This window comes from Spea bombifrons, chromosome 7, assembly GCF_027358695.1.
Source record: "Spea bombifrons isolate aSpeBom1 chromosome 7, aSpeBom1.2.pri, whole genome shotgun sequence".
NCBI lineage: Eukaryota > Metazoa > Chordata > Amphibia > Anura > Pelobatidae > Spea > Spea bombifrons.
In genome coordinates this window covers 46,414,983-46,437,775 of record NC_071093.1, presented here as the reverse complement: position 1 = coordinate 46,437,775, position 22,793 = coordinate 46,414,983, and the positions used below count along the sequence as shown (strand labels likewise).

The 22,793-nt window shown below is 55.9% G+C and overlaps 3 protein-coding genes across 3 annotated transcripts; 2 read left to right on the top strand and 1 right to left on the bottom strand.

Moving 5' to 3' along the window:
- Positions 1-2,347: 2,347 nt before the first annotated feature.
- Positions 2,348-8,842, top strand: PRSS8 (serine protease 8). The gene is made up of 6 exons (XM_053470574.1): positions 2,348-2,557; positions 6,746-6,769; positions 7,091-7,235; positions 7,345-7,616; positions 7,858-8,024; positions 8,190-8,842. The coding sequence occupies exons 1-6, from the start codon at positions 2,512-2,514 to the stop codon at positions 8,511-8,513; spliced, it is 978 nt and encodes a 325-aa protein (XP_053326549.1). The 5' UTR covers positions 2,348-2,511; the 3' UTR covers positions 8,514-8,842.
- Positions 8,843-9,062: 220 nt separating this feature from the next.
- KAT8 (lysine acetyltransferase 8) lies at positions 9,063-14,417 on the bottom strand. The gene is made up of 11 exons (XM_053470547.1): positions 14,284-14,417; positions 12,707-12,928; positions 12,111-12,185; positions 11,457-11,632; positions 11,321-11,374; positions 10,628-10,792; positions 10,295-10,525; positions 10,119-10,212; positions 9,892-10,042; positions 9,648-9,802; positions 9,063-9,464 (listed from the first exon to the last, which is right to left on the bottom strand). Exons 2-11 carry the CDS (start codon positions 12,918-12,920, stop codon positions 9,400-9,402), a joined length of 1,380 nt encoding a protein of 459 aa, XP_053326522.1. The 5' UTR covers positions 12,921-12,928; positions 14,284-14,417; the 3' UTR covers positions 9,063-9,399.
- A 538-nt stretch (positions 14,418-14,955) lies between these two features.
- Positions 14,956-21,470, top strand: LOC128501148 (nuclear factor 7, brain-like). The gene is made up of 9 exons (XM_053470524.1): positions 14,956-15,266; positions 15,497-15,571; positions 17,129-17,307; positions 19,016-19,462; positions 19,545-19,640; positions 19,740-19,973; positions 20,054-20,076; positions 20,185-20,315; positions 20,513-21,470. The coding sequence occupies exons 1-9, from the start codon at positions 15,062-15,064 to the stop codon at positions 21,049-21,051; spliced, it is 1,929 nt and encodes a 642-aa protein (XP_053326499.1). The 5' UTR covers positions 14,956-15,061; the 3' UTR covers positions 21,052-21,470.
- Positions 21,471-22,793: the final 1,323 nt, after the last annotated feature.

Below are 22,793 nucleotides of genomic sequence, written 5' to 3'. Positions count from 1 at the left end.
TTATTATCGTCATGTTGCCCCCGGGGCTCCTGCCTCCTCCGGACAGGAGCCACTCAACCGGTTTCTCGGGTGTTGGAGTGTTGGTGGTCAGAAAACGACTTTTCTTCTCACTGTTGTCGGGATGCGACTCCCGTTTCCGTGGCAGCAGCTGCCGGGGAGGGATAAATAGTCAGCGCTCGGTTATCAGGCGCCGTATCCACTGATGTAAGGAGCCCGGAGCCGCCGCCCTGCTTCGGTAAACGTGACGTCACACGGGGCCCTCGGCCGGCCGGCAGGAACATTCCTCTGGTGTGACCCGGCGAGTGACTCGGACCGGTCCGGCCGGCTGCTCCGGCTCCCCGTTGCGTAATCACCGGGTGCGGCGGTTTCTGTTTTCGAGCTGCAGTTCCCTCGGGGACATAAAACTCGGTGACTGTGCCGTGAGTGCGTGCAGCGAGGACACGGCGTGACGTGGAACCCATGCCATCCGAGTAAACCCTCCGCCGCGCACGCACAACGGGGCTGTCCGAGGAGAGGCCAGGAGGGCCAGATTGTTATCCTGTAGCCTCGTCTTGCATGAAATGAAAGGGTCAATTATACGTTCGTTAGGAACGCCGTCAGACTCCTGTAGGGTTTTGGCCCCTGAGGGGCAGAAACGGGTCTTCCGAAGGGCAGGAAACGGTTAATCTGTAAAGCGATCATCACTCTGCCTGGTGATATCAGGGGGTATTTTCCAAGGCTCCGTTCTTTTGCCCCTGCGGGGTTAATGCGGCCCTGGCACGGCTCTCGCGGCTCCGGTTGCCCCAGAGATTGTGTGGCTGAGGATTAAGTGTCACTTTGCCTTGTTGGGTAAATCGACACAAGAAGCCATTGTCAACATTCTGCCCCCTCCCCCGCACAACACGCATGTGCCACCGCGCGCTCCTACCCGGCCGCTTCACGCCAGAGGAAACACGGGGGCAGAAGGGCAACCACGGGGGCAACTGTGAACACAGAACATAGTGCGTTATACCCAGGGGAGTAATAGCCCCGCAAGACCCTCTTAGTGGCCCCTGTACCCCCCCCAACTGATAACGGAAGTAGAACACAAAAAGAGATCATCCGGCCCCCGTCTAGTTGCCCGTTTCTCCTGCTGTAAAGACTCAAACCTTAATCAGTCGCTGGTCTCGTCTTAGATTCAGGAGCCGGATGTCTATCCCATGCATGTTTAATCCCCTCGCTGTATTACCCTCTACCACCTCTGCTGGGAGGCTGCTCTAATTATCTACTACCCTCTCAGTAAAGACCCAGGAATGACTCAGGACCTGATTGTGGAAAAACGCTGAAGAGGAATTCGGTTCTCCTTCTAAAGCCTTCTGTGCCAAAAACTCGTGTGTCTGCTGACAATGCGCTTCCTCGGTGGCAGAGCGGAGGACGGGGTCGCTGCCTCTAAAGTAATAAAGCGTCATCCTGCTGCCCCCCGGTTAAAGGAGCCGCGGGGCCCCGGAGGTCACAACCAACGTTCTAGCATTAAACTTTTAAGGGCCACAGAGCGACATTACACCTGTGTCCGTGAAAGGGTTAAAGCAGCAGGAATCTGCCCCCCCCCAGTTAATACGATACCAGATAATGGAGAAACTGCCCCCTCCCCCTAACAGAAACACATTCTTTGCGTTAATTGCCTCCCGAAAGCTGTTTGTGTCCCTTATTTACCCCCCAAGTGCTGAATAAACACCCCGCGGGGGCTCTGGCTGGATTTACCCCCCCCCTTGTCACCAGGGCTATTGTATTTATATAGCACCAGCAGATACTGTAGCGCTGTTACAATGGGGGGCAGTGAGGAGCTTTAACACATGCGGGAGGGGGGCCCGGCTCCTGGGAGGCCCCGGAGGGCACACGCGGCATCCACGCATGTCCTGCGCCCGTGGAACAAGCTGTCCCGGGGGCCGTACCTCCCCTTTAATTAGGGGCCACAGGAACGCGCTGGCAGGGGCTGTAACCCTTTCAGTGCCAAGCCATGGGGCATTTAGACGGGCGCCCCAGTGAGATCTCCCAGTCGCGCAGGACCAACCCAGACAGGTTCACGAAACCAGTTTGGGTACAAAAGGCGATGCCCCGAAATGAGTCAGAAGCGCTGGGCTTCTGATTGGCTGCGGAAAGCGATGCGGGGTATCGGGGGGCATTTACCCAGGTAATGGCAGATTACCAGAACAGTCAGAAAGGGTTAAAGAGAGGGTGAAATTCCCACTATGCCCAGTCTCAGTGTAGAACGGGACTGGAAATTAACAATAAACGATGGTGCCGCTCGGCAGTGCTGGGGGTAGTGGTGTGCTGGGCAGGGAGTACAGGGGGAGGTGGCCTGACAGACGGGGGTAGGACAGGTGAGGGGTGGAGACTACCTGGAGAGACTCAGGTGAAACTCAGAGCGAGAACGGATTCCACCTGCTGCGATCTCTGGATTCTTACAGCCCAGACGTAACTACCTGCCTCCGCCGCACCGCTGCCGCCGCACCTGCCCCGGGGTATCGAGGGGACGCTCGCTGTGACCTTGGAATGGGACGCTTGGCATTTCTCTGCACTCTGCTGGTGCTGCTGGGAGGTAAGTCGTCGGAGTCCGGTAGTTAATGGGTTACCTGCCCAGGTGGGGCAAACAGGAGACTCCCCGCACCCCCCCCTCGGGGTTAAAGGCTGCTGCGGTCACTGTGGGAAGTGTATTTCAGGGGTTAATGTCTGCACTGTTTTCTGATGTTGCCCCGCTGAACCCCCAACACTGGAGGATCTGAGGGCAGGAAAGGCCCGAGGGGTATCTGAGCCAGTCCTGTTCTTAATAAGCTGTGGGGAAGTTAGCCTCAGCTCCCGGCCCTCGCGGACAGCCTGGGAGGAACACGTCCCTTGTGAGAGTTTAAAGGTTAATCCGTTTGCTTCTTCGATTAATTTCCCCTCAACTGCAGAGGACAGAAAGAGTTAAACTCCCTGCCGCTGTCTGACCAGTCCTGATAACGCGGTCACCCCCCCTACATTACATACAGCCCCGCCGCTGTCTGACCAGTCCTGATAACGCAGTCACATCCCCTACATTACATACAGCCCCGCCGCTGTCTGACCAGTCCTGATAACGCAGTCACATCCCCTACATTACATACAGACCCGCCGCTGTCTGACCAGTCCTGATAACGCAGTCACATCCCCTACATTACATACAGACCCGCCGCTGTCTGACCAGTCCTGATAACGCAGCCACATCCCCTACATTACATACAGACCCGCCGCTGTCTGACCAGTCCTGATACCGCAGTCACATCCCCTACATTACATACAGACCCGCCGCTGTCTGACCAGTCCTGATAACGCATCATCCCCTACATTACATACAGACCCGCCGCTGTCTGACCAGTCCTGATAACGCAGTCACATCCCCTACATTACATACAGCCCCGCCGCTGTCTGACCAGTCCTGATAACGCAGTCACATCCCCTACATTACATACAGCCCCGCCGCTGTCTGACCAGTCCTGATAACGCAGTCACATCCCCTACATTACATACAGACCCGCCGCTGTCTGACCAGTCCTGATAACGCAGTCACATCCCCTACATTACATACAGACCCGCCGCTGTCTGACCAGTCCTGATAACGCAGCCACATCCCCTACATTACATACAGACCCGCCGCTGTCTGACCAGTCCTGATACCGCAGTCACATCCCCTACATTACATACAGACCCGCCGCTGTCTGACCAGTCCTGATAACGCATCATCCCCTACATTACATACAGACCCGCCGCTGTCTGACCAGTCCTGATAACGCAGTCACATCCCCTACATTACATACAGCCCCGCCGCTGTCTGACCAGTCCTGATAACGCAGTCACATCCCCTACATTACATACAGCCCCGCCGCTGTCTGACCAGTCCTGATAACGCAGTCACATCCCCTACATTACATACAGCCCCGCCGCTGTCTGACCAGTCCTGATAACGCAGTCACATCCCCTACATTACATACAGACCCGCCGCTGTCTGACCAGTCCTGATAACGCGGTCACATCCCCTACATTACATACAGACCCGCCGCTGTCTGACCAGTCCTGATAACGCAGTCACATCCCCTACATTACATACAGACCCGCCGCTGTCTGACCAGTCCTGATAACGCGGTCACATCCCCTACATTACATACAGCCCCGCCGCTGTCTGACCAGTCCTGATAACGCAGTCACATCCCCTACATTACATACAGACCCGCCGCTGTCTGACCAGTCCTGATAACGCAGGCACATCCCCTACATTACATACAGACCCGCCGCTGTCTGACCAGTCCTGATAACGCGGTCACATCCCCTACATTACATACAGACCCGCCGCTGTCTGACCAGTCCTGATAACGCGGTCACATCCCCTACATTACATACAGACCCGCCGCTGTCTGACCAGTCCTGATAACGCAGTCACATCCCCTACATTACATACAGACCCGCCGCTGTCTGACCAGTCCTGATATCGCAGTCACATCCCCTACATTACATACAGCCCCGCCGCTGTCTGACCAGTCCTGATACCGCAGTCACATCCCCTACATTACATACAGACCCGCCGCTGTCTGACCAGTCCTGATATCGCAGTCACATCCCCTACATTACATACAGCCCCGCCGCTGTCTGACCAGTCCTGATAACGCGGTCACATCCCCTACATTACATACAGACCCGCCGCTGTCTGACCAGTCCTGATAACGCGGTCACATCCCCTACATTACATACAGCCCCGCCGCTGTCTGACCAGTCCTGATAACGCAGTCACATCCCCTACATTACATACAGACCCGCCGCTGTCTGACCAGTCCTGATAACGCAGTCACATCCCCTACATTACATACAGCCCCGCCGCTGTCTGACCAGTCCTGATAACGCAGTCACATCCCCTACATTACATACAGACCCGCCGCTGTCTGACCAGTCCTGATATCCCCTACATTACATACAGACCCGCCGCTGTCTGACCAGTCCTGATAACGCAGTCCCCTACATTACATACAGACCCGCCGCTGTCTGACCAGTCCTGATACCGCAGTCACATCCCCTACATTACATACAGGCCCGCCGCTGTCTGACCAGTCCTGATAACGCAGTCACATCCCCTACATTACATACAGACCCGCCGCTGTCTGACCAGTCCTGATAACGCAGTCACATCCCCTACATTACATACAGACCCGCCGCTGTCTGACCAGTCCTGATAACGCAGTCATATCCCCTACATTACATACAGACCCGCCGCTGCCCGGCCAGTCCTGATAACGCACATTAGGCTCACATTCTTATCGCCATGTTGTCGAATAAGTGGTCAGCAGGAATGTTCTGTCGGTTGCTATGGTAATAAGGCTACTTTCCAATGTTTGCCCGGGAACTGTTCTTTGTTATAAGACGTGCAGAGGAATGCGGACAGGCATAGAGGGGTTAATTCTGCGCTGTGTATTATAAAGTGCCGGCTACCGGCGGGTCCCTTCTGCTGTCTGGGAGACCGGCTACCGTTACCGTCGGGTTAGGGGTCTGGCACCGGTCTGTTCAAAATAAGATAACTGCGTCTGTCTGAATGTGGTGGGAGTTACCCTGGGCAGGAATGGGTTAACGGAAAAAGCCATTTTCGAATCCTGTGTTTGCTGTGATTGGCTGAGAGAGAATTTCACAGTACCGGACACATTGTCTCTGCCACCGACACCTGCCGAGTGTCTCGCTCCCCCTCCCGATGCCCCTCTTTTCTAGGAGGTCAGAATGTTTGCTGGGTATGAGGGGATCGCAGGGTTCTACGGCCCTAAAAGCCCCGATAATGTGTATAGAAACCGTACAATAGGGCACAAAAGCGGCATCAAATAAACGAGGGGGCAAAACCTAAAGAGACCTGGAAGGGACAGGAAGTGGTTGCAGAGCTCCCCGCTGCGGGCTGTTAAAGGGGGATTTCTGACCCCCAACCGGGAATCCTCCCGATACTAACTGCCCCGACAGGGCACTTTCCGCCGTTTAGCTGTTTGGGCTTAGGGGGTAATTTTACCTCCAAATCACTCTTCATAACTGGTCGCTATGGTAACAGCTCCAGTGACTGCGTTTCCGGCACTGCAGGCGCTGATGCCGTTACATCTGCAGGCATAGAAAGAGTTAATGGGGGTGGGTACTGAGGCACAATGGGCACAGGAGCCTCCATGCTCCCCTACAGCGTGCCACCCGGTGTACCCTCCCCCCCCTACAGCGTGCCACCCGGTGTACCCTCCCCCCCTACAGCGTGCCAACCGGTGTACCCTCCCCCCCCTACAGCGTGCCACCCGGTTTAACCCTCCCCCCTACAGCGTGCCACCCGGTGTACCCTCCCCCCCCATAGCGCCAGTTGTATGAAGATGCCATCCCACGGTTGTTTCTGTTTTTTTTGTATTTTCTCGTTTTGCGGACCGAGGCGGTTTCTGGGGGCCGGAGTGCGGCGTGTGATCTGTGAGGGCAGCTATCGGACTTTATTAGACGTTTTTGGTTCGGTCCGCGCCGTGTTTTCTGTTCTCCGTTGTTCCTTTGAGTATCACGGTCGGGCCGTACGAGTTCCCCTCGGTGGATTTTGTGTCCCCGATGCGTCCCGATAAACCAAACCCTCCCTCTGCGCCGGTAACGAGATCTCGGGGGGGGGGGGATTTTGGAAGCTGAGGGGTCATTTTTTTTTTTTTTTTTTTTTACCATTGCCCCTGATGGTTACCGCCGCTGGGCGCAGGTTCCCTGGATCTAATGATTGTTTTCCTCTTTCTTTCAGGCACTCGCTTGGCATCATGTCAAGGTAAGACCCCTGATCCGTTTACCGCGTTCCGGACTCTTTCTTCACGGGTTCTGCGCGTTCTTCGGCCCGTTTTGGTGGGAATAGCACAGCGGGTGACATCACGTTCTGCGATAGAAGCCTTTAGACCCCAAAACAGCCATTTCTGCCCCTCCTGGGCTTTTGTCTCCATATTAATTGACCTCTTGCCAATGGTCCCACCGTTTGGCCCCTGTCGCTGCGGTGTGGCCCCCTGTTAGAGTTGGTGCTGACACAACAGAGAGCATGCGCAGCGTTACTCTTGCTCCGTGTTATTCGTTAATATCTTGTGTTTTTCCTCCCCAGTTCACAGCCGCATTGTTGGTGGAGAAGACGCTCGGGCTGATGAGTGGCCGTGGCAGGCCAGTATAAATTACAACGGTGAGCATGCGTGCGGGGGGTCTCTGATCTCAACGGAGTGGGTCCTATCTGCCGCTCACTGCTTTCCAGGGTGAGTATCACCAGCCCCCTCCCCCCGGCTCCCAGGAGCTGACACTCTATTAGTGGTGTCTGCAGCAGGACCGACGGTTCAATCCCCTCTCCGTTTTTTTTCTCCCCAGAGACCACGAGCTTACTGGTTACGCGGTTAAAGTGGGGGCCCTCAGCCTGGGATCCCCGAGCCCCAACGAACAGCTGAGGAACGTGGCGGAGGTGAAGAAAAACCCTTCCTACTCGGAGGACAGCTCGCAGGGGGACCTGGCGCTCGTCCGGCTCAGCGCCCCCGTCACCCTCTCCAGTGCCGTTCAGCCCGTTTCCCTGCCGGCCGCCGGGGTCCAGTTCCCGGTGGGCATGAAATGCAAAGTGACCGGATGGGGGAACGTACGCCAAGGAGGTAAGAACGGTTGGGCGGCCATCAGGGTTATTTGGCGGCAGCCGTACCGTCTTCTCAGCTCCTGTAACGCCGGCGGGGCTGCCACTTGCCGACGGCGGCTCTTTGGCATCTTCTGTTGCGAGGAGGAGATGAAGCCGCCGTGTTACACGTAATAGGGGTTCGTTGTCTTAATGTCGGGGTGATCGTCTGCCGCCTGCCCCGTTAATGTGATTTTTTTTTTTTTTTTCCTCCCCTCTCTCAGCCTCGCTGCCAGAGCCGCGCACGCTGCAAGTCGGAGAGGTGGCGCTCGTCGGCAGGCAGACCTGTAACTGCCTCTATCACATCAACCCCACGTCGGCCACCTTGGGGTACATCCAGCAGGACATGATCTGCGCTGGATCCGCACAGGGATCTGTCGACGCCTGCCAGGTGAGTCTCAGCCGTCAATATGTTTAGTTTTATGATATATTTATATAGCGCCTTCGTATTCTGCAGCGCCGTACAATCTATGCCCCGGAATTAGGATGTCGGAGGCGAATGAATGAACGACAGAAGAGAAGCCATTCATTCATTCATTCTTCTCTCTGTTGTCAGGGCGACTCCGGAGGGCCCCTCTCCTGCCAGGTGAATGGTAACTGGTACCAAGCAGGGGTCGTCAGCTGGGGTGATGAGTGCGGGGCCCCAAACAGACCCGGAGTCTACATTCTGACCAGCGTCTACGCCGACTGGATCCGCAGCGTGGTGCCCGACGCTCGCATCGAATCCGTCACGGTCGACCTGCCCCCTGCTCCAGAGAACGAGAGCGGATGCGTCGGGGCAGACGGCGTGTTTTACCCCAACGGAGCCCCCGTGTTTCTGGTGACCTTTGCCGCTCTCCCGCTGTACTGGTTGACGGTGTATCTCCTGAGCAGCTCCTAAAGACTTGAACAGCCGCCGCTGCCGGCCCCAGGGCCACGTGTACAGAGACTGAGGCCCACGCGGAGATTTGTAACATAACCGACAAAGGAAATCCTGAAATTCTTTTTACTCCTAAAATTGTAAAATACTGTGATTGTCGCTCCGTTTAGCTAACGGGGGCCAGGCTTGCAGACGTGATGCTGGAGGTGATGCGTGTAAAAGACACGGAACCTGTGTGTGTTTCTGCTGGGATCGGTGGGCACGTAAGCCAAAGACCCCTTTTCTCCAGCTCCGTTTGTGAAATCTGTGAGCTTCCTGCCGCCGCTGTGCGCCCAATAATGTCTCCCCCCCCCAAATAAATGGAAAATGCCCCATTCCAGGCTCTGAATATTTATTTGTTTTCTGATCACGTGACCGTCTCCGGCGTGGCGCGTGTTCAGCTGTAGAAAGAGATCTAATGCGCTGAAGGGTTGAGTCCCGAGCGATCGTAAACCTGCGGTTTTCTGCCTCAATCTGGTTTCCTCGTCCGCCTGCCATTAACCCCTCCCGTGCAGCTAAAAACCACCCAAGTCCTATCAAAAAGATTTTATTACTCAAATAAAACATTTGTACATCTTGTAAAGCGGCAGTAAATGTTTGTTGACCTTGGTGTCGAAACCATCTCCTCGGCCAACATGGCTCTGGGGCGGATTACTGCACCTACTACCCCCCCCATCCCGTCACAGGAAGATGTAAGGGAAAGGGATCTGTTTATCAGCCCCGCCGCGTGACGCTCTGCACTCGCTCCGGTCACAGAGAGGAGGAAAAACTCTTCCGCCTGCCCGCCGTACGGTGTCTCCGGCTACAGAAAGTCTGTGGAGGAAGCAGATCCCCGACGCGCAACTCCAAGCAAATCTAGCGGACTGCGTCATTTCTTGGACGTTTTCAGCAGTTTGTGTTTTGGGGGCGCCCACTTCAGATTGTGAGAATCCACTGCGGAGGCAAACGAACAGAATGAGTGGGGAGTGCTATACTCAACTCCCCCCAAGGGTCCTCGACACGGACAGATCCACGCTTCTGCTGGCCCCATGAGACAAACACCCAACATGCACCTTGTTCTAAAACCATTGCCACCCAGTCTAGACCCGCGGGGGCCGGCTGGTTCCGCCCACTGACCTGTGATTGGTGGCTTCTTGTACTGCGCGCTCTTCAGATGTTCCTCCACCAGTTTGGGGGTGACACAGATGACATGCTGCCCTTTCCAGTACTTGACCATGTTGAGGGATTGCAGGGTCCCGATGATGTCATTCTGCGTGATGCTTGTCATCTGACTGAGAGGCAAAAACACAAACCCCCCAATAACTCAGTTATTCCCACAAATCCCAGCCACGAGCTCTTCCACCGTCCATCCCGTCCTCACCTCAAGTCCTTGATGGACAACGTCCCTCGGAAGTCCCGTAATATCTCCAGCAGGACCCAGGACCAGTAGCTTCTGTAACTCAACTTGCCCAGGTCAGAGAGGGGCTTCTCCGGTGACCCCACCGTGCTTTCCAGCTTGGAGAGCTCGTAACCTGCCGGCGGGGGAGACGCTGCTGTGACTTGGGAGTCCGTTACGGGGGTAAAGCGGGGGAGGGGAGAGTCACTTACTGAAAGCGATGAGGAACTTGCCGTAGCCGCGCCGCTGGTACGGGGGGAGGGTGAGGATGCACGCCACGTTGTTTCCGTCCGGAGATTCCTTCTCCTTAAATCAGAGAGAGAAACCGCGTCAAGGAAAACACGCAGCGCCCGGCGGCCGACATTCTCACCCCGGCCGCGCACGCTACCTTGGAGAAATACCCCACGATGTGGGCGCCCTGGCGGTCCACCTCGGTCAGGATGTAGAAGACGAAGGGCTCCACGTCGAAGTACAGAGTCTTGTGATCCAGGAAGAGTTTGGCCAGGAGACAGAGGTTCTGGCAGTAGATCTTGTGGTCCTTCCCGTCGACTTCGTACACGGAGATGTTGCTCTTCCGGTAAATTTCCTTCCCTGGAGGCTGTCGCCACTGGCAGAGCCCCTGGGGGGTAGAGAGAAGGGACGTATTACCCTTCTGCCCCAACATGTGACCTACCGGGCATGCGCTGCCAACCCACTAAAGCCAGGGGCCAGAGGCGCTCACCAGGTGATAGCGGTAGCTCTTCTCATACTTCATGTACTTCAGGCAGTACTCGCACACCCACAGCTTCGGCTGCTTCCCATAATCCTCGGGGAACGGCGAGAAGTACCAGGCGTCGATCTCGTAATTCCCGATGTGGATTTTGTCCACGTATTTCACCTTCGTGATCTGGATTTCAACCGAATACAAAGATGTCGGAGCCGCCGGTGCCAGGAGCGCTCGGAAGAAACAGGAAGAAGGGGGCGGAGCGGTCAGCGCAGGGGAGGGGAGGGGGCGGAACGGTCAGCACAGGGGAGGGGGCGGAGCGATCAGCGCAGTGGAGGGGAGCGGAGCGATCAGCGCAGTGGAGGGGAGCGATCAGCGCAGGGGAGGGGGGCGGATCGGTCAGCGCAGGGGAGGGGGGCGGATCGGTCAGCGCAGGGGAGGGGGGCGGATCGGTCAGCGCAGGGGAGGGGGGCCGAACGGTCAGCGCAGGGGAGGGGGGCCGAACGGTCAGCGCAGGGGAGGGGGGCCGAACGGTCAGCGCAGGGGAGGGGGGCGGAGCGGTCAGCGCAGGGGAGGGGGGCCGAACGGTCAGCGCAGGGGAGGGGGGCGGAGCGGTCAGCGCAGGGGAGGGGGGCGGAGCGATCAGACTGCAATCTTTCCCTTACAGAAAAGAATAAGCGACAGGAGAGCGGTGGCGCATGTTTCACTCACCGCCTCGTGCTCCTTCTCCAGGGCGGCCGTTGTCGGATCCATCTCCGCATACGTCTAGAACAGAGAAACAGCGGAACGTCAGCCTTACCGCCGGACCCCGCTCAGCGAGAGCGCGTGTCTACTAAGCGGGGCTCACCTTCTGCACGTGGTTGATCTCATCGTGCTTCCGCTTCTGGTTGCGGGTGATCTTGCGCTCCGGCTGCTCGGAGAGCTCGCTCAGGTACTGATCCGTGTTCTTCTGGACGGCGTCTTTCACGGTCTTGGTCAGCGCCAGGCGGTTTTTATCGACCCATTCGTCCAGCCGCCTGTTAACTGCGAGGAACGCGGGGCGAGTTAGCGTTAGGGGGCAACACGTGGCCTTTGAGACGACTGCAGCTTAAACGCGCGGTGTGTCGGCACATGTATGTGTGTGCGGCACATGTATGTGGTGTGTAGCATATGAGTGTGGCGTGTATGTGCAGCGTGTGCTGTAGACTGACATTTGCCCCAGCGGATTCATGCGCCGCGTGCAGATCGAGGGCCGCAGCGCGCATGCTGCGAAGGGTTAATAACCCGGCACAGGACTCGGCTCCCCGGACTACTCCCTTATTTACTGTTGGAGGCTCTGCGGCAGGGGTGGTACTCGTTACTGATTACACCAACAGAACCAGAATAACAGGAAAGAAAACACATCCCAACTTGAAGCGCTTCGGTTACTCAGTCACCCCGCGCAGGAGCCGCAGTAACGCGTGTGCAGGGCACCGGTCACGCGTGTGCAGGGCCGCCGGGCTGATAACGATGAACCACTTACAGCCCACGTAATGGACGTAGAACTCCTCGCGGCCCTCCTGCTCGTTCAGCCGCGACTGGATCACTTCGGCGGAATCTGCAAAAGAGAGAACGTCACCGACTGGAAAGCCTTTCCACGCGCGCACCACCACCAAAGCGCCATGCGGAGGATCTAACGCGCCAGTCAATCCGCGTCACACGGATGCGCACCACGGCGTCACCTTTACACCTGTGCTAAAGCCCTCGATACATGCGCTCTCCTCCCTCCCCAGCGGCTGTCTACTCCGCAGTAAATGCGTTCAGCCAAACATCTCCTACGTAGTAAAGCGCATGCGCTCCCCCTCAGCTCTCCCGTGCATGCACTACTCGCCCACCAGCTCCGTGCCGGCCAGCTCTCCTGCGCACGCACTACCCACCCAACAGCTCTCCCCACTGCCCAGCTCTCCCGCTCCTAATCACATTCTATGGAGTAGAAGCGCTACGATTAACCGTCCCTGCGGGCGCGCATTAATGAGCTGCGTTGGTGGATCTGCCCCTTTAAGGTTAAATAATGCGACAGGATCCCTGCATGCGCCGGCGGCCGCAGCCTCGCGCACAGAAAGCAGCAGAGTCTCTCACGCCACGTGTTGTCGGCTCGTCGGCACAGATACGTCTCTCCGATCTCCACCGTCACCTCAGGGTCTCTCCCCGCCGAGACTCCGCTCTCCCCGCCGGCCTCTTCCTCCTCCTCGTCTTTCACGCTGCCCCGTCCGAGGCCGTCCTCGTGGGACGCCATGTGCTCCCGCAGGTTGGCGGGGGAGCTCGTCCGCTCCTCGGGGGAGGGATCTTCCATGACTGCAGCTAGAGACGGAACACGAGGGGCATAAAACACAACGCCGCGTGGTACGTGCCAACACACCCGGAGATATCCCATTATTCCATTAAAAAGGGATTGCAACACTTAGCAACCCGTAACCAGGAAACGCTCAGAATTTAAGCAAAACCGCGGCGCAGGGGCCACACAAACAGGCAGATCGGCCCCATCCGGCCCCTGTCTGTAACGACCTTAATCGGTCTCGTTCTTATATTCAGGAGCCGTATGTCTATCCCATGCATGTTTAATCCCCTGACTGTATTACCCTCTACCACCTCTGCTGGGAGGCCGTTCCACTTATCTACCACCCACTTCCTTACATACCATACATTTTAACGTATTCAGACCCCCCCTCGCATTCCCTCAACGAGCCGGGTTTATGGGGGGCTGTGGATACTCAGAAGCCGACCCCTATTTCTACTGCTGCATGGTATGGCCCACGTAAAACTTTGCCATAGTTAACATTTTTATAAATAAACATCTAAACATTTTCCAAAAGCATGTTTTTCATTTTGTCAGATTTTTTTTCCCGGGAACACTTAATTGTCACGTGACACAAAGAACCGCACTAATAGGCTGTTGCCATGGAAACTGCATCTTAAACATTTTGCGATTAAACCTTAAGGGAGAAGGAATAACTCAGCTGATAAAGATCTGAAATCGGGGAGATTCGGCCACAGACGGTCAAAGGGGTAACTATAACTGCCCCAGGACAGACCATCTGCCCCTTTTAACCCTTTAATCGCGGCACCTCGCTCCATACATCAGAGCTGTCTGCCGGCCCGACAGTACACGCGGTGCACACGCAAAACCAACCCCTGGCTCTGGATTTCCCGTGTTAATGCGCGCCACACGTGTGCACAGGGCAGCGCATTACATGTGCCGTATGTACATGTCGTGGGGGAAAGGCTGGCGTGGCCCCGGGGTATATTCTGAAGCGTGGGAATTGCCCCCACTCATCACACGGAGCCCCACCGGTCACGCTACCACAACCCGGGGCAACATCCCAACCCGAGGGCAGGAGGGTAATGTTTGTGGCTCTTGGGTTGGTACAACTCTTATCACACTCAGCCAACCAAAGGCTTGGGGCCCCGCTAACTGAGCGGTTTAATGCCTCTCACATAGCCCCGCAGCATAGGGCAGGGAATGGCAATAAACCGGGGGTTTCCGGTTAGGCTTGGGGCAGGCTCCTAACTCACCCCACCTGCAGGAACGATAACTCGAATACCGGGGCACTGAAACCCTACCCCTCGGTACCGAGTCAAAGACCCCAGATATAGCCAGCTCAATGACGTCACTACACCCCTATTACCAGCTTAACCGCTAATCATCCCCTTGTTACCGGAATAATCACGTGACCAGCTCCGGGCCTCAGACGCCTTTTTACTGCGTCATCACACCGTGTCTCCTCAAGGCGAGTCGCGCGCGCGCGCGCCCCACACAACAGCAAGAACGACAACAGACGTCACAGCCACGTGACCAGACCTTTCCGACAGAAAAGAGGCGGAGCTTCCGCTCACCGGCGGCCATCTTTACTGAGGTGAAAGCGCAGAACAATAGTTTCAATGACGCGTAGCACCGGGCCTGACCCCACTGTACTCCAATAACCATATGTCGAGGCTGCTCGCCGTACCCCGGTAATTACTCATTCATATCGCGCCACTGCATTAAACACAGCGCTACACATGTAACGTTGAGGCTCCCTATTGTAAGACCAGGCCTTACCGTTGCCATGGTTACTGATAATTCTGTCTATATATACTGGACCGACCCCCCCCCCATTTAGTTAAAATATTGTGCGCTTGCGCACGGGTGTGTCTCGCTCAGCCAGGAGGGTTCATTAATAGGGTTTGTATACAGAGGCCGGGGTTACGCTCGGACAGCAGATGCGAGGTTACACACAGACAAGCAGAGTGGGCGTATCCACTTGCAGAGAGCGTAACAGCTATTGGGCCGCCGGATCTCTGTTGTGTAGAGCTCTGCCGAGGCCCGCCCAGCCCCTCCCCCCAGGTATTCCTCACACACGCTCCGCTCTCTCGCCGCCATTTTGTTCTGTGTGGAGCTCAGTTCGTGGTGTATTCGGTCGCTCGTTGTCTTTATCCAGTCACCGCTCTCGCAGTATGGCCTCCACCGCAACCACCGAGCTCGAAAAGGCCGAGGCTGTGTGTGCAGAGGAGGTGGAAAGTAACCCAGAGGAGCCCGGAGAGGAAGAGGAGGACGCAGAGAATGGAGAGGAGGGAGCGGGGGAGGAAGACGAAGAAGAGGAGGAGGAAGAAGTCAAAGTCGGGAACACGTATCCCTGCAGGAGAGCAGACGGCAACCTCCGTGAGTTACCGGGGGATGGATTTGGGGGGATGCCTCTAGTGGGTGTATATACCATATAGATAGTTATATATTTATGGGGAGGGGCCCTGGTGGTGGATATATGTAAATGCATACATGTGGTGGGGGAGGGTATATGTTTATATTTATATATGTATGGCGGTGGTTCTATACGTGACGTAATATTTAACCCTTTCTGTGCTGTGAGTTAAGTGCCGTCTCTCTCCCTGCAGATGATGCTGAGATAGTGAAGACTCGGATGAACAAGCAGGCCGGAAAGGAGGAATTCTACGTTCATTACGCCGGCTGTAAGTCACTCCCCGTCCCGTACGGGCCCCCGGGTGCTGGGTCTGCTGCACCCGGCGCCCCCCGTTTATATAACCAGCTGTGTGATTGGCGGGCCTGCAGGCATCCTGGGAGAGACCCCGTGTGCTGTAGGCTGTGTCCTCGTCTGGTTACAAGACCACCCTGAGCCTGTCCTATCTGATGGTCGGGGCATTTGTCCTCCCCGAGTGCAGATAGTTTTTTGTCTTAAGAGGTTGTGGCACCATTCTCCTAAGGAGTGTTTAATCGGAAGCTGCACCCCCTGCCATGTTTATAGTGGAGTTATTTTAACCCTGGGATGGCTCTGTGGTGCCCAAAATGCTGCCGGCATCGCAACCTGCTGGGCATTTAACCGCCTCTTCCAGCCTCGGCCGTGTTCTGTATGACGATGGTGGCTCCGGTGGGGTTATTTACAGCTGCGGCTGAAAGGGGCAGTTGCCGTGTTGGGATTCCTTTGGGGTGTTTGCCGGAGAGCTTGCGGCTCCGGGCTCCATGTAACAGGCACCGGGATTCCTTGCAGGTAGCACGGCGAGCAGGGTGCTCCACGGATGCTAAGCGGCGCGAGGGTTAAAATAGCGTACAGCTTCCACTTAAGCGCCCCAAAGGGTTCCGTATTCCGGGACTGATGAGCCGCGCTTGGCTGTCACTGCCTGTCGTCTTCAGGGTTTATTGACGGGGTCACCGTTCAGAGGGGCTGCTTTAAAGAGCCGCAGGGCTTTACAAACATTTGGCCTGGGCTATAAACGGCAAGATCTGCAAGCCAATCGCCCCCTCTGCACGGAGACCCTCCTAACCCTCAAAAGGGATCTGATTGAGATCTCGAACGGTCACTATTGGGAGCAGTAGTCTCGCTGCCCGATCAGCAGGTCTCGCCACATAAAGGAAGCCAAAGCTTTGCGGCTCTTTAAACGTCCCTGATTTGGCTCTGACGGTCTTTGCATCTTTCTTAGATCTGGTTTTAATTAAGGCCGGTGCACGTTGCGCCCACGTTTTGTTTGGGACGGCTTTTCGGCAGGTGTTACTGCGGATACCAGCTGCTGTAAAGCGTCGGCACAACATGCAGCATCGTTTAGCCCCAGAGCCTTAAATCTGCCTCCTTGTGGTGTTTGTACGATATGTGCCCTGCTTACCGGGGTCTGAAACCGCCGTGCCTGAGAGCGTACAGTAAGTGGTGCGAGGAGCGGCGGCCGGACCTGTTTCCCAGGTACTTCTTGGGTTAGGTTATCGGCTCTCTTACCGGCGCGTCTGCCCGATCCGGGCCTTGCGGTTTTGTGGCGTTTTCACCCAGCGCTCCTCCTGTTCCTCTCTGCGGGTTCTTTATCCCAGCTGACGTGTTTAGAGGTTGTTGAGACACGAAGTACTAGCGTGTTTGGTCAGTCAGGTGACACGCGTGTCCGGATCCCTGTCCGTCTATCACGTTGCTTCTTTCCGTCACGGTAAGTGAACGCTCTCCTCGGAGTGTTTTGAGTTCTTGTGTCCCGTTTCCCCTCTTCCCCTCCTGTTTGCTATGGAAATATGTTGTAAGCTCGCTTTTTCTGCAGTGAACCGACGCCAAAACGAGTGGGTGGACAAAACGAGGTTGGTGTTGGCCAAAGCGGCAAAAGAGGATCCCAAGGAGGAGGCGAATGGCACTGACCGGGAGATGACTGACGTCACGGAGCAGCCCGAGGCGAAGCCTGCGCAGAAAAGGAAGATTGAGGAGCCAGAGCCTGAAGTGAAGGTAACACGTCAGTCCTGCCAGGTTCCGCTGCGCCGGCTGTGACCGGCAGCTCATCCCGCCGGCTCGCTGCCAAACCCGGTGAGCGGTCTCTTGTCCGTGAGTGTAGACGACTCCTCGTGCGCGCGGCCAACTTCATGGGCGTCAGACCCTTCCATTCATTTATTCTTCTTTATCCAGAGTCGCCCTGCCTGGGTCTTTGCCCTTAAGGGACCTTTTTTCATTTAATTTTCTCTATTTTTGGGTCCTTATTTTTTATTTTGACTGATTTGTAGTTATTTTCTGCATTACGGCACTTTACAGTCTCAGGAATCCATGCGCGTCTTCAGGGTTTTCCACCCAATGTTTTCGGGTACGCCTTTTCATTGGGACCCTTTGAGCGCGTCCCTCTCTGCTCCTGCGGTTCGTGGGATTGTCGCAGACGTTTGCGATGCCCGGTTCGTCCCGGCTTTCCCTTTGTTACACCATCACTCCGTTTGCTTGGCCCAGTCAGGGCGTCCGGCAGCAGAATCATCCTTCTTTTGTTTCATTTTTTTGCTGCTGTCTCGGGGAGAAGCCGTAAGACGACTTCCTACTTCTTTCCCCTTCGATTTTCCTAAAACTACATTTTTTTTTTTTAAGACCATTTTTTGTGTGCAGCTGGGTGTCCCGCGGCCCCTCGGGGTATTTCTGCCTCCAATAAGGGGTTTAAAGCATGCATTTTATTTACAGCTGCAGTCTTTCATGCGGAGACACAAACACATCCTCTGGGTCGGTGCCGTGTGTCCCCTCCATTGTCGCGCAGCCTGGTATCCGGCCATCTTCTATTGGTATTCATGCGGTACACGGCGGCCCGGACCCAGAGGAATGCCCCTGCCCCCCCCCCCCCCCAAACAGCATGGGGGGCAGTTTTTTACAAAATGTCTTCCTTTGCGGCTGGAATAAAATGCATTTATTTTGGATGTTCTGCGTTCGTCTGCTTTACGTCTCGAACCATTTAATGCGTACGCTCCTCTGGCTCCAGCACGAAAGCAGAGCGACCGGCCCTCGTCTCCTAAACGCCGACCCGGCAGCGCTTTGATTTCTTTTCGGCTGCTCGAGCGATGCCGGATGCCGGTGTTTAACCAGATGTCTGTAGCATTTCCTTCGGTTCTGTGTTTGTATCCCCGATTCCCGTGATAGAATTACTACATCCGGCGAGTTCCAGACGCCGCCTCTTCTCTTGGTATTTTATCAATACCGCGGCACCGTAAACCCGCCACGTCCTACTTCAAGCCTGTTTTGGGTTTAATAAATCAGAATCGCTGGCTCTGGTCAGCTGGCGTTATTCTCCAGATATACCTGATGTATATAACGTGTATCCGTTGTGTATGAGTTACCAGTCACGCTCCTGACGCAGGCAGCCGGGCCGTGTTCCGGGCGTCTTGTCCCTCTAGTGTCCCTCCGATTAGGGTGACGTCACGTGGTCTCCGTGTGGTGGGTATCTGCTTCTGGGTCCAACGTCTCAGCGGGTAAGATGCAGCTTTTCATAGACAGATGCTGGCTTTTCTCCAGTTCAGTGCTGGGAAGCCAGTCCGGGGTAACTGTTGGCTCCCTTGTGGCATAACGATATCCGGGAACTTTTAACCTGTGTTTTATGACTTATGATGTCATATGGGTGTTACTGTATGCGCTCACAGGGTGTTTTTGTGGTTTTCACACACGTCTTTCCGTCTCTCTCTTTGTTCTGTAGAAGGTTAAGGTGGAGGAGCCCGCGTTAAACTCGTCCCTCGTCGGCCCCGGCGGGGACTTCGCGGAGGAGCTGACCTGCCCGCTGTGTGTCGAACTTTTCAAGGATCCTGTGATGGTCGAATGCGGCCACAATTTCTGCCGGAGCTGCATCGACAAGGCGTGGAACGGCCACGATTCGTTCTCGTGTCCCGAATGCAAGGAAGTGATATCCGAACACAAGTACACCACCAACCGGGCTCTGGCCAACCTCGTCAAGAAAACGGCCGTCACTTCCGTGACTCCTGTCGAGAAAAAGGCGCGTGTCCCGGAGAACTGCCCAGAGCACGACGAGAGGCTAAAGCTTTACTGTAAGGATGACGGCATGTTGGGCTGCGTCATCTGCCGGGACTCCCTCAAGCATGCGAGCCACAACTTCCTACCCATCCTGGATGCCGTGGGGGTGTACAGGGTAAGCGGGCTACGGATTACATGCTCTGCCAACCTTCTATGGGTGGTGGATACGTTGTCTAAAACGTCGTCTTTCTCTGCAGGAAGAGCTCTCTGCCATCGTGGCCCCTCTGGAGGCTTCCCTGAAAGTGACTGAGCAGCTGGCCGGCCAGCAGAACGAAAAGATCACCCAGCACAAGGTGAGGCGATCCGGCTGCCGTCGCATTAAACCACCCATCGGGGTGATCGGGGTGTCTGTAAATGCCGCGTGTAACCGAGTGCATCTCCCCTTCCCGCAGAGCAATGTGTCCGAGTACAAGCAGCACATCGAATCCGAGTTCGAAAAGCTGCACACGTTCCTGAAGGAGAAAGAAGCCAAACTTCTGGAGCAGCTGCAGGAGCAGGGAGACAGTCTGCTGGAGGAAATGGAGTCCAATATGATCAAGATGCAGGAGAACCGAGACTGCATCAAGAAAACCATCTCTGTGGCCAACGAGAGACTGGGAGACAAAGATTCGATCTCCTTCCTCACGGTACGTGCAGCGGCCCCCGCTAAGCAGCCCCGGCCCCTGGATTTACGACTTCGAGTAACTTTCTTTTTCTTCTCTTTCAGGACATCAAGTCATTCATCGACAAGTAAGTAGAACGTTTTACTCCGTGTCTCGCTGGTGGGTGTGAGCGGACTTTGCTCTTCCGTCTCCTGGCATTATAGATGATAAATGTTTACATCTCGTTAACTTGTAGGTGTGTGGAACATCAGAGGGACATGGTGTCCTCCGGCAACACCATACTTTCCAAAGACCTGTCTCAAGGAACCTTTAAGGGCCCGATCCAGTACATGGTGTGGAAGGAGATGAAGTCGTTCATTGTTCCATGTAAGTGGCCGCGCTGTAACCGTATGCGTTGGGGCAGCTTTTAACCCCTCGTGCTTGGAATCTGATTCCCTCTGCTTTCCTGGCCTGTTGAATTTGTATTTGGGGTGGAAATACAGTCCTGGCTTTTCCATGTTTCCCGCTGTAGCACGGAGGTGGATTCTTGGGCATCGTCCGTAACGTTCCTTTCTTGTCCCCAGACCTCGCTCCCATGATGCTGGACCCCAGCACTGCGCACCCCAACCTGCTGCTGTCCGACGGACTGACCAGCGTGAAGTACGGTGATGCCAAGCTGCCGCTGCCGGACAACCCCAAGCGCTTCAGCCAGTGCATCCTGGTCCTGGGCGCGCAGGGCTTCGATTCCGGGCGCCACTACTGGGAGGTCGAAGTGGGAGACAAGACCGCCTGGGACGTCGGGATGGCCAGCGAGTCCAGCAATCGCAAGGGCAAAATCAAGCTCAACCCGAAAAACGGCTACTGGGCGATATGGCTGCGAAACGGTAATGCGTACAAAGCCCTGGAATCCCCCTCCAAGGCCCTGACGCTAAACGCCAAACCTCGCAAAATCGGGGTGTACGTGGATTACGAGGGCGGCCAGGTGTCCTTCTACAACGCCGACGACATGTCCGCCATCTACACGTTCAACGCCACTTTCACCGAGAAGCTGTACCCGTACCTTTCCCCGTTCCTGCACGACTCCGGCAAGAACACGGAGCCCCTGCGCCTTCTGCACAACTGAACACCACGGCGCTGATGCGTGTGGGAACATCTCAGTACATTCCTCGGCCCCCGGGGGCCAGCCAATCACCCGGCGAGCATCCAGTTTAATGGCCGTCGCCGCTGAATGTTTTAAATCTGCACCCAAGCGAGCGTTTACTCCTGTGAATATTAATTGGAAAGTGGGATTTAGCCCCAATTACCCGCCGGGGTCCCACGCCTCTCCCTGCTTAGTGCCACGCTTCGCCCTCTCCGTGTTGACCCCCGTCCGGTAGAGCCAGCGGCTGTAGAGCTGTTGCTGCGCGAGGACTCTTAGTTTTGTGAGTGATGGCGGGTTTCACCCTTCTGTTTGTATGTTTGGGAGGATAATGGCGTCTCGGTTATTCTGAGTGTTGCATCCCTTTTTGTTTTACTTTTGAGAATAAAACCACGTTGATGAGATCTGCTGTGTGTCCGATTCATGCCTTCTCCCCCTCGTCTGCTCCGAGGCGTGCTTCCCCTTTACAGAGGTGTCAATGTATAGAGAATACACGCATAACACACGGATGTAACATGTAAAACAGAAAAAACAGTCTCCAGCCGGGGCAGAAAACCAGCGGCCGGGTCCGTCTGTCTGCAGAGCCCGGTGGGGATCACATCACTTTCCTCATCCACGTTCCAAATGCACCCCGTGGCTTTCGTGGATGGGTGATGGTAATACCCCTGTCCCACCACCTCTGTGCTTTGGGGGGAGTTGTTTCTGCCCCATGTTCATTGATGAATAAAGTCACGCACCCTCCTGCCTCTGTGTCAGGACAGCACCGGACACAATCCTTACTAGAACCCCCCCCCTATACATGATTCTACATATATACATATATATAACATACAACATATTAACCCCGTGGAGACGTGACAAAGTACGCGAAGAGCCAGCATTAGCGCCCAATCACAGCCAGCTCCCAACACACGCGCCCACTTTCTTGCGGTTGAGCCAATGAGGTAACCGCTGGGCATGCCGGGATATGTAGTCCGCTTGCTCTGTTAGATCATTGGCCTCGCACTCCCGCTCACTCAGTTTCCCGACATGCTCTGGGTGATATCCGTGCAGTACGTGGTATGCTGGGTGCTGTAGTCTTTGCTTTGTGTGGTGACGTAGCACGCATGCGCAGCAGTTTCTCCCAGACGGTGGGCCTGTGGTTTGCTCTTGGTTTGTGTGACGCTCGGTGAGAGGTAAGTGTCCCCGTATCTACCGAGCTCCCGCGCTACGGACAGACAGCCGCTGTATGTCGGCGCTACGAGGGGGGGGGAAGTAAAAGTAAAACGGGGGCAGTACCGGGTGCTCAGGGCTGTGACGTGTGCGGGCCGGGCTGTGTGTTATTGTGTGACTGTTTGTCAGGCTCTGTGTGTCAGTGTGTGAGTGAGTGGGTTCCGCGCGCCGTGGTGTGTGTGTGTTTTCCGCGCATCGTGGTGTGTGTGTGTGTGAGAGAGTGGGTTCCGCGCGCCGTGGTGTGTGTGTGTTCTGGGCGCTGTGTGTATGAAAGTGGGTACCGCGCGCTGCGCCTGTGTGTGTGTGTGTGAGAGTGGGTTCCGCGCGCAGTAGTGCGGCTGTGTGCCCGGGTTCCGCGCGCAGTAGTGCGGCTGTGTGCCCGGGTTCCGCGCGCTGTAGTGCGGCTGTGTGCCCGGGTTCCGCGCGCTGTAGTGCGGCTGTGTGCCCGGGTTCCGCGCGCAGTAGTGCGGCTGTGTGCCCGGGTTCCGCGCGCAGTAGTGCGGCTGTGTGCCCGG